The sequence below is a fragment of the Clytia hemisphaerica genome, unplaced genomic scaffold, assembly GCF_902728285.1.
Source record: "Clytia hemisphaerica strain Z4C2 unplaced genomic scaffold, Clytia hemisphaerica genome assembly, whole genome shotgun sequence".
NCBI classification, from domain to species: Eukaryota; Metazoa; Cnidaria; class Hydrozoa; order Leptothecata; family Clytiidae; genus Clytia; species Clytia hemisphaerica.
The window spans coordinates 1,851,928-1,867,556 of NW_027103855.1; the positions used below are offsets into that span (position 1 = coordinate 1,851,928).

Here is a 15,629-nt window from a genome sequence, read left to right on the forward strand (position 1 = left end):
TTACGATACCCAAGCGATAATTCAACCTATGTAGGGAAAACGTGGCTTAGGTCCTTTCTAGAGCGTTACAATATCGTTGATGAAACCATAGAAGCAAGGCGTGCCATTTTCCAGACACATAAAATTGGTCTAGCACGGAATAGTGTGGAAGCATATTTGACAGCTTTGAAATTGTACATCAAAGATCACCAGAACAGATACGTTGGATCCTTCCCGAAAATCAATCGTACCTTATTTTTCAAAGAATATCTACGGAAAGTCAAATTTCATTCGCTTAATGGGGATTTAGTTGAATTTAATGAATTCGGCACCATTAAAAACCAACGGTATAAAATTTTGAACATACAGTACAACAACAGTCAAGTTACCTACGCTTTAGCTGGTTATTGGAGTCACGGTTATCTCACTATAAGTGAATCCAAACTCAAATGGCCGAACGATAAGAAGACAGTCGCTAAATGCTCAGAAGATTGTTTACCAGGACATTACCCACTGCATTCAAATCAAATATGTTGTTGGAAATGTGTTCCTTGTCAAGGGAATTACCACAAACCAAACATTGGTCAAGAAATGTGTAAACTCTGTCCAATGAATTCAATCCCGAACGATAATAAAACACAATGTATTGCTTACGTGATACGCAAAACACCTTACGATCAAAGCGTAAATATCATTATATACGCATTAACAGTTATCACAAGTTTATGTATCTTATTCACTATTGTCGTTTTTGTCTATTTCCGTAACGAGAAAATCATCAAAGCTTCGAATTTTCCTTTATCCATCACACAGCTGGTTGCGCAACTCCTGGTGACTTTGTGTAGTTTCTTACTAACTATTGAAATCTCGTTAGTCACATGTGCCGTGTACCATTATTTGACCAGCTTTTTCACGATAATGGTTTTGGCTGTTATACTCATCAAAACTGAATTATTGTTACGGATTTTCAGTAAAAGACGACGTTTGAGTCAGAAAGAAATTTTAACTGAAATGCGACGGCAGGTTAAGATCTTAGTCTTTGTGCTAACAACTTACATCATATTACACGGACTCCTATGGGATCTTTTCCCAATAACAGTAGCTGAAGATTTACACCGGGACATTCATACTTTAGTCCGGACGTGCGATTACACGGTACAAACCATGACAAGTGCGTTATGTGTATTCTTACTATCAATGGTATGTAGTGTACAAGTTTTCCGAAATCGTAAACTACCGAGTCTTTACAACGAAGGGAAAGTGATCATGTACGCTGCTTTTGTGCTCGATATCGGCCTCATAGTCATACTTATGGTCACACTAATTGTGAAAAAGGAGAATAGATCTATAGTAGTTTTCTATTCAGTATATGCGTCCAATACTTGGATATTTGTTGCCATTTTCAGCGGAAAAGTGTACCGCTTGTTAGCTCCTTGTATCAAGAAAGCGCGACATCCGAAACAAGCGATTAGTGACTCGAAAACATCTTTCTGTATATATGACCGAAGTGCGTCGGTAAGGACGAATATGTCAAGTATTTCGTCACCTAGAGATAATGCTTCTCCAACCTCCCCGGTGATGGAAATGAAAGATGGAAAGTTGGAACTTCGACAAGTGTAAGACAATTTACACGGCATCTAACCGTACATTATTTAAACTTCTATTTTTATTGGAATTTTCATTTTAATCACAGACACCGTATTTTAATATTTTATATGCGTTTTTATTCATTAATAAACATTGCATAACATTCATCTTGATTCTATAAGGAATAAAACTCTCGGATAAGAACAATTTTTGTCATCTTGTCATCCACTTCTCCTCGAAAGCCTTTAAAAGTTTAAAAATCTTTTGTCTATCCTCCGTTGGAGTATTTCCCGTACATGGGGTAAAAGGGAAAGAAAGGGTGAATTTGACTTATAACTTATAACGGTAAAAACAATATGCGAAGTTGGTCAGATCTCGTGTACTCTTTTATCCCCATAATATCGCTAATTATTAAGTGACTCCTCCCTGTCTGAAAAAGTTCGAAAAAGAATCTCCCAGGGGTCCTTAGTGCTTGTCTCTTTGTATGACTTTGAATGTGAAATGTAAAGCTGGTTCTACAAAATTAAGCTCTTTCCTCATTCTCGAAATTCCTCTTTTCGTATAGACTTCAAAGATTGTGAAATTTTCGGCCTTAGGATTTCACTGTTTTCTGTTTGATTACTTTAATCTAATTGTTACGAATTTCACGTAATTAGTTGAGATCCATTTTCAAGAAAAATGAAGAATGAATGAAATACGAATTATAGATTTTCATCGACCTTCTTTGTGGCAAAAAAACTTTCCCCTATCAAAAATAAAGTTGTTATTGGACCTTTCATTACTGCAATATTCCACGTATAGTATGTCCAACACCTCGCAAGGGACACAAAGCTCGGTAGAACCCTACATCGATCAGAATTTAGGGTTTCGAAAACGAACCCTTACCGTGTACAGAAAAATTAGACAAAATTAACGCTTGCTGTTTTTTCAAAATTACCTGTCCGTTATAAATGGTTGGATTTTGGAAATATCAAATCAAATAGCATTTTTTGGGGGTTTTAATTTTTCTCATCACCAAACCATTTTTTCCCAAATTTCTGGGTCAAAAAGTAAGAGTCACTTTTAAAACTGCTCGTTGGGGCCCATCTTCTTAAACACCACGCCATCTGTCAGTCACATACCCGAAGGGCTAGATTTCGTGCTTTAAGCTATCGCACGCAAAACAAAAGTGAATATCGCAAGAAATATAGTTTCTATTGTTTTCGAAAATCTGTGAAGCTTCTGATTGGTAAAGCGCTGAAATTATTTTGTAATGTCACGTGACCTAGGTAGGATTTCCTACCTAACCACGGCACACTTTTCAGCAAGAGCACGACATATAGCCCTTCGGGCTTTATAAATCTGTGACCTTGATTGGAAGTGATCTTACCATTTCTGATATTGTTCTTCGCCTGTAGAGAAATCGTAAGTCGTAAATTTTGGCTTGAAAATTGAAATTAAACCTGACGAAGGCAGTTTTTTGTGCGCCGCTCGCCAGTACTAGATGTATACGTATTTTTCCCAGCACCATGATTCGAAATCGCGTGCTTGGTTTATATAGACTATGCTGATAATCCAGTCAACCAAAACTATTATTTTCTCTCGAATCCCTGCTCCGGCCGACCAATTACTTATTGTATTGTTTCAATCGTACTTACAACATTATCCCTGTTTTTCTTTCTTACGTAGTTGATCAATGCAATGGTTGGTAAATTGGGCCTCGACGATCGTTTAGAGCAAGATGATTTTGAAGGAGTCGACGAAGATGAATGGGTAACTACTACATATTTTTTGGACCTACCCCGGTGGGGTGGAGGTCCTATAAATTAACCTGTGTTCGTTCGTTCGTCCGTCCGTTCGTCTGTTACCAACTTTTCTCAGAATTGAATCATAGGAATCTTTTGATTTTTGGTACAAAGGTGCAAAATGGTGGTGGCCAAAATGTGACGGAGCCCGATTTTCGAAAAAAAAATTTTTGCGTAAATTTGGGCCAAAAAACGGCTAAAAAACGGGTTTTTTGGACTTGTGAAAAATTGGATCATTAATTTTTTCTGATTTTTTGCGTGAAAGTAGGGTACCATCATAGGTAAAAGATGAATATGAAATTTTGGTTTCTTAACGTTTTTTTATAAGAAACAAACGACTAATTTTAATAGATCGTCACTCTTCGAATTCTAAATGAGTTTTAAGGCTCAAAATGTTCTTAGAACGGTTGCAATTTTCAGCATTTTGTGAGTATTTCGGTCGAATTTTCTAAGAAATTGCATGTTCTAGAGTCTGCAAAGTCTTTAAATGTTAGAATGTTCTTAGTTTTTTGGTCTTCAAACCTTATGCTCCTATTCCTATATATTTGTTGTCATATATAAAAAACGTGTATGACATGAATTTTTCACTAAATTTCTCGATTTATAGGACGACTGAACGCTTGTCAATAGCAAATGGGAAGTAATTGCACTGTTCATGTTTTCGAAGAGAAAGGGGAGGTAATGTCATATGTCTCGAGTATTGAAAAATGTCGCGTTCTCAGGTTACTGTTAAATATCCTACTTCTCAACGATTGATGGGTTTTTAACATGAAGTACAGTGGTTCTCGTTTTTCATGATTTTTTACATTTGAACGAGAAAGTGTATTATTATCAAATACTTGTTTTACCTTAACAACCTTTTATTCGTTGCAAAATTTCTACTGTTTTAAATTATTCGTTTGATTTTTATATCTTTATAATAACACGAATTCAAGAATTATTGCTTTCTAAAATTCTCAGAGGAGAGATTCTTAAAGTACACTATTAGTTAATTAAACCAACCTTCGATTTGCTTGATTTAGGAATCTTCTTTTCAAGGTATCATAGGTATTTTTCAATTATTAGAAAAATGAATGTTTTAAATTAATATTTTATTGTAGTTTTTATGTAGATATATATCTTAAATTACCAATGACCTAATTATGATAATTTTCACACACCCTATTCATCATGCATTGTAATATTTTTTCATTGTCTAAATTCTATAATACGAGACTGTTCATCTACCTTTTCCAGATCATCTAAAAAGAACGACAAATAACTATTAAAAAGCGACAAAAAGAACGACAAATTTTTAAAGAACGACAAATTTCATACTTCGCCGTTCACAACTCCGACCGAAAGTGACTGTACCACCCCTAGAGATTCATTCCTCTTTGATTGTCACGGGAATTAACTGCATGTGGTTGAAAAGAACGGCAAATTACGCATGCGTATTAGTCTCTATTTGGGTGAGCTGGAAACATTACATGAACTAACTCATACACTTTGTTCATCAGAACAAGCTAAATTTTGAGTATCTTTTTTCTTGATACTCACTTCAAATTGTTCTAATGAAATGTTCGTGTTTTCGTGAGATCACTAATTTGTTTAAAATTCGGCTATTTGAGAGAGGATCTAGGTCGTTTTGAATTAATCCTGTTTCAGCATTTTCGTTTTTCTCATGAAATTAGTCTATTTTTAGTATAGTCATTATAGTCATTTTTTGTACCTTTTTTAAACTGGATTTCTAAAGTACCTTTTCATCATTGTATTCTTGAAAGCTTTCAATATAGACATCTCTACTTATTAAAGCTAAATTTTTAAAGCCTAATTTTTACCAAATTTCAAATTTCTTATGTTTTAAATTAAAATCGACCTGTAATTTTTAAAATGAATTTAAAAAAAGCAATTATAATTACGATAATTTTTGAAAAAAAATACGTTTTGGATGCTTTTTAGCACCTTTTCTTGCTATCTCTCACTTTCTCTTTCATAGATTTATTTAAGTTTTTTAAGGGGAAAGACCTAAATTTACTCGTGTTTCGGGTACACTCGTTTGGAACAAAAGATTGATTTAAGACAAAGAACTGTTGAAATGACAGGGTAAGCAGAGTTTGAATTAGCGAACGCTTCTTTACCCTGAGTGCTAGTTTAGTAAAAATAGTCAGGATTTATACTTTATCTCCTTACTTAATTTTCAGTGAAAAAACGAAAAAAAAATACAAAAGAAATAGCAATCAAACAAATATGTCAAAGAAAAGAGAAAACTCAGTATGCTACACTGCTGGTAAGATGTTTGGGTTTTTCGGACTTGGTTTTGTTGTGATTGTGAGAATCATTGTAAAACTGGAAATACAATATATCGAGCCGTTCTAGTATTTGCAGAGTAATGGTTTTCCAGATTTGAATGTGTGTTGGCCCTGACCACCTAATCAACGTCAATTCCAATGGTTGTCCGGTGTTTTTTTTACCCAAAATTTATTTTTTGCGTCATCCACCAACTTGGATTTCCTTCATCCAAAAAACTTTTTTTTGTCATCCGCCACATTGAGTTCCCGCCAAAATTCCTTAAGGTACTCTCCATACACTATAACAGCCTGTAATCGTAATGATAGAAGCCCATTCAAAACCCTATTGTTTCATAACCTTTCACATGTATTTTTGTAGGTAGACCACCATGGTACAACTCACATGGACAGATGACCAACGCCTTCCTCATTGGTATGCCTCACTATAACTGACTATCAACTATTTGAAATATTTAAATAGAATTGAGATTTTGCACATCATGCGAACAATAATTATCTCTCAATTTTTTTGAAAATATAAGTACTGAAAGCATCACTCTTAAACCTGGTAAGGGCCCCGGTAAAGGGTAATCCAACAACGGTTGTTAAAGGTTTTTATATTGAGTCTTTCTGTCAATCCTAGGCATATGTGGTGGCAGTGCTTCAGGCAAAACTACTGTAGCGAAGAAGATTATCGAAGAGCTTGGTGTGCCCTGGGTCGTCATCATTTCCTTAGATTCTTTTTATAAGGTATTTTTTAGTTGGTCCAAATTGATATCGCTTTTCTATATAATCGTTCACTGTCTTTCAGCAAAAGTTTCTAGTCCTCAAATTCTCGTTTTGAAAAAAATCAAAAATATTTGTACCTTTCCAAATTGAAAACCTATTGTTTTCAAGCAGAGATTAAGGTTTACTAAGATTGGGGAGGAAATCTTTCGGAAAGAAGCTCATTTTAATGTTTTTACTACGTACCTCTACTGTACCTCTTGAGAAACGATTCTATTTTGCATGCAGGTGTTGACACCAGAGCAACACGAGCAAGCCGAACGAGCAGAATACAATTTTGATCATGCTGATGCATTTGATTGGGCCCTTGCATGTAAAACTTTACGAAAATTAAAAGAAGGCAAAAATGCCAAGGTAAATTGTACGAAAATCCTTTTTGTTCTGTTGCATTATTTTTAAAATGTTCATCTTTTAGTATTTTAAAATGTTCATCCTTTAGTATTTTAAAATGTTCATCCTTTAGAAAAAGTTTTTTTCATTGTTACGAGAAAATGATACTACAGTCAACTCACTCTAATTCGAATATTTCTGTAGTTCGAACAAAAACATTTGCCCCCTCAGCTGGAAAGTATTGTAAAATACTCTCGATGAATCAAATCCTTGAAATCAAATAAAGTTCTTCTTAGTCCCTTAAAGGTCGAATTAGAGAGAGGCAACTGTGAAGGGAACCTTTGCGTTAATCGGAGAGTTATGTTTAAGGTTTTTTCATACTATTTCTTTCAGATTCCTATCTACGATTTTTCAACACACAGTCGCTTGGAAAAAGAGGTAAACAATCAAAGTTAAATTGAAGAAAATGAGCAAAGTGCTCAAAGGCTACAAACTGTTACTGATTCAGTGTTTTATCGGATACAGAATAGAGTACAATTTACTGAAATTATTTGAAAAACATACGAAAAACCCATATCATTGGCATCATTTCTCACTTTCACCGTTTTCATTTAGAAAACAGTATATGGTGCCAACGTGGTAATATTCGAAGGGATTATGACATTTGCTGATCCTGAACTCCTCAAGGTATTTTGATATAGTATTGGTTTCATCACATCTTCCAATCTAATTCTATATCATCCTTCACTCAAGAGGAATATTTTCTTACAATAGTCACTCTTGCTAACCGCCACAGAATTGTATACTGATACTAGTTGGTTTTATTTTTTTGTTCGTTATTTTGCAACTTGTTTCTTTTGCTTTATCGGTACCCATCCCGGGGACGGGGGTACTAGGGTTGGCAGATGAGGGGTATATGCGGACGGGACCCTTAGAGAGACTGATTTTTGCTGAAAAGGTGACCCTTAGAGAGACTTTTTTGAAAACTTTTTTCTTCGATTTTTGAAAAAAGTGGTACCCTTAGAGAGACATTTTTACAATTTTTCTACTTGAAATCAAGAAAAATTCCTAAAATCACGAATTTTCCGATTCTTAGAGAGACTAATTTAAAACTTTCTGATTTTTCCGACCCTTAAAGAGACTTTAAAAGATGAAAAAACCGACAATTGCCGTCCTCACATACCCAGCACCCATTTTTGCACAAGTGACCCCCCCCTGGGCAACCCATTGTACTATAGACGTGGTTCTTAAAAAGCACACTTTCGTTTAGCTGTTTGACATCAAAGTCTTTGTGGATACAGATTCTGATATACGACTGGCGAGGAGGTTAGTTTGTTCAATCTTCAATGGACCAAGATTTTAATTGCCACAGTGGTCAGGAAAAAGCTACTCCCCTGAAATAAGTATTCCCCAGTGTATATATCCTAGGATATTGTTACCTTCTATAGGGGAAAAGAACTCTCTTCAGATACGATGCTCGTAATTCAATTTTCCATGAAGTTTGTATTTGGTAACGGTTTGACGTTGACCAATCAACTTTGAATCTTAATGGAGTTTCAGTATTCTTCTTTCTATACTTGACATACCATTTCTAGTAAAATCTAAGGAAGTACATAGTTTAGGTATAAACTTATTTCTTTTTTTATGATTTTTGTTGGCGAAAACGTTTAGAACATCCCAGACTTAGTCAAAAATTGCAAGAAAATGAATCGGCGAATCAGAAACTTCTCTATTGTTTATTAACCGTATTAATTATTCGTAAAATGTCCCTTTAAAAATGGCGCCTTTTGCATAAACAAAGATGGCGATTCGACAAAAAAACCGCGATAAAAAAGCTCAATTTCAAGCGTTTTAGAGCTGTTTTCTTCCTAAAAATACAGCCCTACAGCAATGTTTTTAATCTGAAAGTTTATATCGCTACTTTGACCGCAATCTTTGCTATGTTTTTATTTTTCTTTGCATTTTACAGAACGTAGAATCTCTTAGAATCCAGAGTAGCAGTGTGAGTGTCCAGGGTGTCGATTTGTTAGGTTTTTTACATGTTTTTGAAGAGAAAGAGAACGCGAGAGATCAATCTCTCGCTATTAGATTTACATAAACCATTCGTAAGGTAATTGGCCAACAATGGAAAGAGCAAACAAACCATTAGCTCAGAGAGAGGAGAAGACACTCTCCGTTCTCTCTCTATCCTTTTTAAAGTTTGAAGGAAAGCTCACAATTTAAAGACTCTCCGATGAAGCGTTTGGCAGACCTTTTATATCAACTAAACAGAAGTAGAAAAAATATCTCACTCTCTCAATCACGAACTGAAAGGTTTGCAAGGATATCAAAGAAGAGAGCTCGAAAGGGGGCTTTGTTGGGTTTGTTATCAATCAACATGATTCTGCGAAATATTAATGATAGCATACTTCTTTATTTCAAAGCAACTGATCATACCAATTACTCTCATGAATTGATCAAGCTTTTCTACCAAATTAAGCTAGGTAATAAAAATGATGCATTTCGACTTATATCGGGCTGTTTCATCAATACCCATGGACTCATCGGTCGAAACATAACTTATGATTTTTATTTTGAGCATTTTAGTGGATATTTAAGTTTTTAAGATCATTACGAGGACATTTGAATGAAAAGAACTACAAGGATTGCAAAAGCTTTAAATAACACACAGGCAATTGTGAATAGCTTTGAGAAAGGTCTACTACTTATTGAATCAAGGATTTGATTTGAATGTTTTGATTTTGATATGTTTTACCGTGGTTACTCTTACTAAGATAAAAAAGCCGCGGCTAAATCAGATAATTGCGCATAATTGTTTAGTGAGTGAGTTCGCGGCTCCGATAATTATTACAAATATTTCACAACTTTTTTCGACCAATCAGGCTCAACTCGCTATATTATAGCGAGCAGAACGGTGGGATGTTCTAAACGTTTTCGCCAACAAAAATCATAAAAAAAGAAATAAGTTTATACCTAAACTAGGAAGTACACTTTTTATTGGAAATATGTTATCCTTTGTAGAAGAGTACAAATTTCATAGAGAAAAGGAACCAGGAGTATTTATTTTCTGGTAAGTCAGTACCCTAGAAGAGAGTTACACCAGCCCTTAATGCGCCACGAGCCAAAAAATAACGCCAATGAACGCCGGCGAAAAAAAGACCGATAAGGTTGTCCAATAGATATATCCTTACTTAACAATGCCCACCCTGACTCTTTTTTGAACCCCCTTGTATCTATTACATTTGAAATTTTGATATCATAGACGATGAAGTATTGAAAATTAATTGGTACATAATGAAAATTTTATTCTTTGAAGGTTGCGAAGAGATATATCTGAACGTGGACGTGACATAACAAGTGTACTCAAACAATATGATAAATTCGTTAAACCTGTAAGCATCGTTCTATTCTACGATATTTTCCGTAAAATACCATTTTAATCTGCCTTTTTATAATAATTACTTTGTGTATGATCGTTGTCAATGGGCCATTCCATTTTATATCCATACAGGGGTTGGACGAACATTTCCAGAGTGTAATCCAAAAAAATTTCCAAGGGGTCTTTTTTGAATTTTCCAAGGGGGTAAAAAGTTATTCTAAAATTTCCACGGGGTAAAAGACTGATTTCAGTTCGTCCTCTTTAAGGTATAAAAAGTATCTTTCCAAGGGTGGGTACTTTTGCAAATTTCGCCATTTTCCAGGGGGTATTGACACGTTTTCAATAATTTCTTTTTGACTTGAAAAGGGTCGTCGACTCCCCTGTATGGTTTTTTAATGGAACAGCCCAATGACACAAAAGAAATGTTCTCTACAACTATGGTTTTTATTAATGTTCTTTAGATGTTCGAAAAGTTCATCGCACCTTCTATGAAAGATGCTGATATCGTCGTACCATGGGGTAAGAATAAAAGACTGTTACTTTGGCTGAACATATAAGTTTGAAAGCAAGCTTTACTTAATTTTTCCCATACTAAATTTACCTTGGATCGCTTAGGGGAAAAGTCAAAAGCAGCAACTTATCGAAATTCTGTCCTTAGAGATGCAATTACTTTTCTGAGCTTAGTGGATCTTTTTACTGACTTATTATAAACTTAATTTGTGAATTTCGTTTTTGATTCTTGAAGTCCCTCCCACCACAAATTTTGACCTCTTTGTTATTATAGAGGGGACGAACAATGTAGCTATCGATCTGATTGTCAAACATATATCCAACCAACTTGAAAAGGTAGGATTGAATAATTATCCGTATTTCTATATTTCGTCAGAGGATGAGCAGCACTCTATTACTTACTACACACCACTATGTTATCCATGGCTGTCATGGTTTAATCATTTTAACTTATTACAAATAAAGAATCGTTCAAATCATAAACAATCGTAGAAAAATAGTTTAAAGCCGTTAAAGGCTGCTGTGGAAAAATTCATGTTGTTTTAAGGGCTCTGACCATAGTCAAAAAATTGGTTTTTGGTACTTGAGCATAAAAGTTATGTTTCAGGTTCCTTTACACTTTTAACAAAGAATTGCCTTTACAAATTGCTTTTTGATCAAATCCCATAAAAGTAATTAAGAATTTAATTGCAAACATGACGTTATGAACTTTAAAAAGACGTTAATAATATGTTGCATCACCCTCTTTTATAAAAAGTTTTAATGGGTAATTAACCTTTTTGTTTCAAAAAATTTTCAAACTGTCCGCAAAGAATTGAACTGATTTAAATTTTTCGGAAAAATTTTCTAAATTGATGCATCAAAAGTAATAGCTGTTTTTCTATAAACAATTGAGATGAAAAATAGGTCAAAAAGCACTTTTTTCAAGATTTTGAGACAAGTAAGCTTTTAGAAAAATTTTCCGAAAATATGTTTTTAGTTCGGTAAAGAATGCACCATCTACTACAAAAAAGAGCCCTTAAGTGTTAGTCAGACACTAGCGTACCCCGAATAAAAGTCTTCACGTCTTCATGACCATTCCGCTCATCAAGAAAACAAGCACGATCAGATATTTGTGCCCATATTTCAAACGTCTGAAATGTTGCTATCCGGAAATTCAATTGCTTTCATTTAATGGATAGACTTTCTTCTTTTTAGCGTGGTTTCAACTTTCGATCAGAGCTTATTTCAAATCATGTGGGAGAACCTTTACCAGCAAACTTACACGAAGTTGAAAATACTCCACAAGTTCGTGGCTTACAAGCTATCATACGGTAAAAGGCTTGTATTGATTCTTGATTGAACTTAATGTGTTTTTAGGTATATGAAGATGTTTTGTTTTCAAAACGCGATATTTTGTGCTCTCTCACGGAGGTACACTCTAAAATTCTAATTTCTAATTTGAAGTAGGCTAAACGAGACTTAATACAAGAAAATAGGTACAACGAAAACAGCTTCGTAAAAATAGTGCAGATGTTCCAAATATTTGGATTCATTCTAACCCCTTCCTTGTAAGGGGATCATGACGCGATCCTTATATATTTAGGGCTGGCGGTCGCTTTTAACGTTATTTAATGTTTACTATTATATATTCATCTTGTGCATGTAGCGTCTTTTTTTTCCAACTGCAGAGACATCAATGCCGACAGAGACGATTTCGTATTTTACTCAAAGCGTTTAATGAGAATTTTGATGGAGAAAACAATGTCTTTATTGCCCTTCGAGGTGACTTAATTTCCTGTACAGAGTGTTTTTTCCAAAGTCTATATGGACAAAAAGCGTCTTATTTTTGACGGTCGCCAAATTAATTTTGGGTTAAATCTTGGTTTAATCTGGCACTTTATGTTTTCCCGGCACGCTAAAGCTCTGAAGGTCAGGAAAACGCTCCATCTGGAAGGTTTGGATTACGGAATAACGCTTGCCCGCCTCACGGACACTGAACCCTAGTCCTCGTTTTCGGGGATCGGGGGTTTAACCGAAACATTTTCAGACTTACTGACAAGGTCAGTTGAACACGACTTGGGGTGCAGTGCATGAATGGCAGTCTTTTATTCCTCGCTGATGGGAAATTGGCCCGATCGATTAGAGCTTTAGTATGGGCGGGTCCCAATCTGCCATCGGAAAATAAGATAAATCTTTGTCATTTTTGCCAGGATGCTTGTTATATATTTTTCTTTGGATTGATTTGCTAGTTTTGGGTTCAGTTGTTAAACTTTTTCTTTTGGAAAGGTAGTTTTTGGCCTTCATTAACAGCTCTGTATTGCTTTCTTCATGTTAATTTAAGGTTCTTTTTGTAAAAAAGTCTTAACAGGCTACTTAGGATTCATTAATTATTTCCTTTTTCTTTAAGCCATGTGAAGTAGATACACCAAGTGAAAGGAGATATACTGGAATGCGTTTCGGTGGAGATGTAAGTTCCACTCATGATTTTAGCGTTTGTTTCTAGATACTCTGCGAATATAGGTTCGAATTGTCTTTAAACAGACACGATATCTACAGAAATTTCAAAATACATCGCCCAGTTGATTAAAATTTTATATCTAAAGACACGGAAATCCGTCTATTTGAGATTTAAAACTATTGCTCGATCACTAGTATTAATGTCCTGATGATAAACATTGGATATCGTAACCTCCGTACAGATCCAGCTAAGTTGATTGCATCACCGTTTTGATGGGCATTTTCTGTAATAAATAGTGCTTGGTGATGTAGTATTTGCATGATGATATTCTAGGTGGTTCGTAAATTACTTTATGTATAAAGATCTAATTCTTCTCATAGATTTGCGGAGTGTCCATCTTACGAGCTGGGGAGGCTTTAGAAGAAGCCTTGGTGTCAGTTTGTAAAGATGTAAAGATAGGGAAGATTCTCATTCAAACCAATAAAAATACTACCGAACCGGAGGTATATTGATTCTGAAAATCTTTCTCGTACTGTTGGTCTTCTCATAGATTATTTTAAGCGCGACGGCTGCCCGTTTTGAAATCGTTACCATGTTGATCCCATCCCTTGTCTTCAAGTGTTACTTTTATACACCCCCTGTGTCACAGACCCGTTGGGACACCCGCCTGCTGGGTAAATTTTGCTAAAATTTCATCCCCGACAGTCCTACTAGCAAATTGACTTTGACTTCATATTAAAGGTTATATTGCTTTCTATGAATTCTCAAAAACTATTCCGAAATTGCGAAGGTCTACTCGAGATATTTCAGGTTCGGGGTGATTGATACTGTTTGATAACTTTGCAACTTATCTTCTTACCTATCATGACATTTTATTCACGAGAAATTTTCATATATTGATTTTATATCTTGTCACAATTCACCTTAGTTGCATTATCTACGTTTACCACGCAACATGTCGAAATATCAAGTCATTCTGATGGATGCGACCGTAGCTACTGGGGCAGCAGGTACAAACTCTTTGGATATTCCGTTCCATGGTTTTGCTTAGACAATTTTTACCGATATGATCGTTTGATCCTCATCCTGCGCCGCGGCAAATTTTTTTTCCGTAGACGGGCGGAAATATCTTTAATGGTCGGAAATATCCAAAACTCTGAAAATTTGGAAATTTAATGGTCGGAAATATCCCGCACTTTTAAAAATGCTTCATCCAGCAAAAAAATGTAAACAAAGATGGTAGCAAAGGTGGTGTGGTGTGGCCAACTTGTGAGTGTGCCAGACAAGAGTAGTTTTTTATTTTAAGTTTTTGGGACAATGACTGAGGACTATTCTGTTTCTTAGTTCTTTATACAGTATTTTACACAAGACGTAGACAGCTTTTTAGGGAGAGAGAGTGGTGTTGACCTTTTTATTCAAACACGACTCTTCTTTCTTTCTTGTCTTTTTTATATCCTTTCCTCCTCTAGCCCCTACTGCTCTCAAATCACCCTAAAGCTAGTCCCAACCCTACCTGGACACCCTCCCATTCTAGACCTTACCCCGGTGGATCGATCTGAAAACGACCATACGTTCGGCGGAAAATTTGGCTTCCAAAATCGAACCCTTACAGTGCATCCAGCTGGCAGTGCATGCAGAGAAAATTTTGCCAAAAAATAACCCTTACAGTGGGGGCTAGAGGAGGAAAGGATATAAAAAAGACAAGAAAGAACGAAGAGTCGTGTTTGAATAAAAAGGTCAATACCACTTTCTCTCCCTAAAAAGCTTGTCTGGCACACAAAACACCACCTTTGCTACTCTTGTCTCCCGAGTAGACGTCCCCCCCCCGCTAAATGTTAAATGAAAAAAAATCCATCCCCCGCTCTTATTAAGACCCCCCCCCCGCTAATTAAATTTGAATAATTTAATATTTTATCACAGTGTAGATAGACCTTAAACTTGTTAAAATCTTCCTTTTTGTTAGTATTGGTTCTTATTTTACGTGTTCAATTGTTAAAGTTTCTTTTTTAATTTCGCCTAGCGGAAGTATTACGATAGCCTTTCGCGGCGGCGGTGTAATAAAAAAATTAGAAAACGAAAGTACTCGATACGGTGGACAAACTCACTAAATTTAATTTACAGATTACACGCTCGTATAACCAGGGACGATTTTCGCGGGTTTTCTTTTAATTACGTCATATATCTTTGTGTCTTTAGCTTCACAGTTTGGATTTTTTCTTTATTTTCTTATAAGCATATACTTTATAAGAATCAAATCAATAACTCTTGATAGACGGTGATATACCCTTCGGTAATTAGTTCTTACAAAGTAAACCAGGAATGGGGCGCAATATAAGCATATTTATTTTTCTTATAAGCATATACTTTATAAGAATCAAATCAATAACTCTTGATAGACGGTGATATACCCTTCGGTAATTAGTTCTTACAAAGTAAACAAGGAATGGCGCGCAATATAAGCATATTTATTTTTCTTATAATAATATACTTTATAAGAATCAAATCAATAACTCTCGATAGAAAGTGATATAGCCTTCGGTAATTAGTTCTCACAAAGTAAACAA

At 35.3% G+C, this 15,629-nt stretch overlaps 2 protein-coding genes across 2 annotated transcripts in view; both read left to right on the forward strand.

Annotated features, from left to right (window-relative positions):
• The window catches only part of LOC136808143 (coronin-7-like), a 31,594-nt gene extending 27,226 nt beyond the window's left edge, over positions 1 to 4,368 (forward strand). The window contains exons 28-29 of the mRNA XM_067064685.1: positions 3,235 to 3,318; positions 3,958 to 4,368. Coding sequence (XP_066920786.1) covers positions 3,235 to 3,238 — 4 coding nt within the window. The 3' untranslated portion in view covers positions 3,239 to 3,318; positions 3,958 to 4,368. The remainder of the gene's footprint in view (positions 1 to 3,234; positions 3,319 to 3,957) is intronic.
• Positions 4,369 to 5,533: 1,165 nt separating this feature from the next.
• LOC136808252 (uridine-cytidine kinase-like 1) lies at positions 5,534 to 14,137 on the forward strand. The gene is made up of 15 exons (XM_067064795.1): positions 5,534 to 5,619; positions 6,000 to 6,053; positions 6,264 to 6,370; positions 6,635 to 6,760; positions 7,130 to 7,174; positions 7,352 to 7,423; positions 8,007 to 8,062; positions 10,053 to 10,128; positions 10,577 to 10,634; positions 10,900 to 10,961; positions 11,823 to 11,938; positions 12,296 to 12,389; positions 13,015 to 13,074; positions 13,446 to 13,568; positions 13,994 to 14,137. The coding sequence occupies exons 1-15, from the start codon at positions 5,580 to 5,582 to the stop codon at positions 14,114 to 14,116; spliced, it is 1,212 nt and encodes a 403-aa protein (XP_066920896.1). The 5' UTR covers positions 5,534 to 5,579; the 3' UTR covers positions 14,117 to 14,137.
• Positions 14,138 to 15,629: the final 1,492 nt, after the last annotated feature.

Bases quoted from the DNA above. Each gene is read 5' to 3' on its own strand.
- LOC136808252 (XM_067064795.1), top strand. From the start codon at position 5,580: ATGTCAAAGAAAAGAGAAAACTCAGTATGCTACACTGCTG. The intron at 7,175-7,351 runs GTAAACAATCAA...GTTTTCATTTAG, and splicing joins ACAGTCGCTTGGAAAAAGAG to AAAACAGTATATGGTGCCAA. The intron at 11,939-12,295 runs GTAAAAGGCTTG...TTCCAACTGCAG, and splicing joins GGCTTACAAGCTATCATACG to AGACATCAATGCCGACAGAG.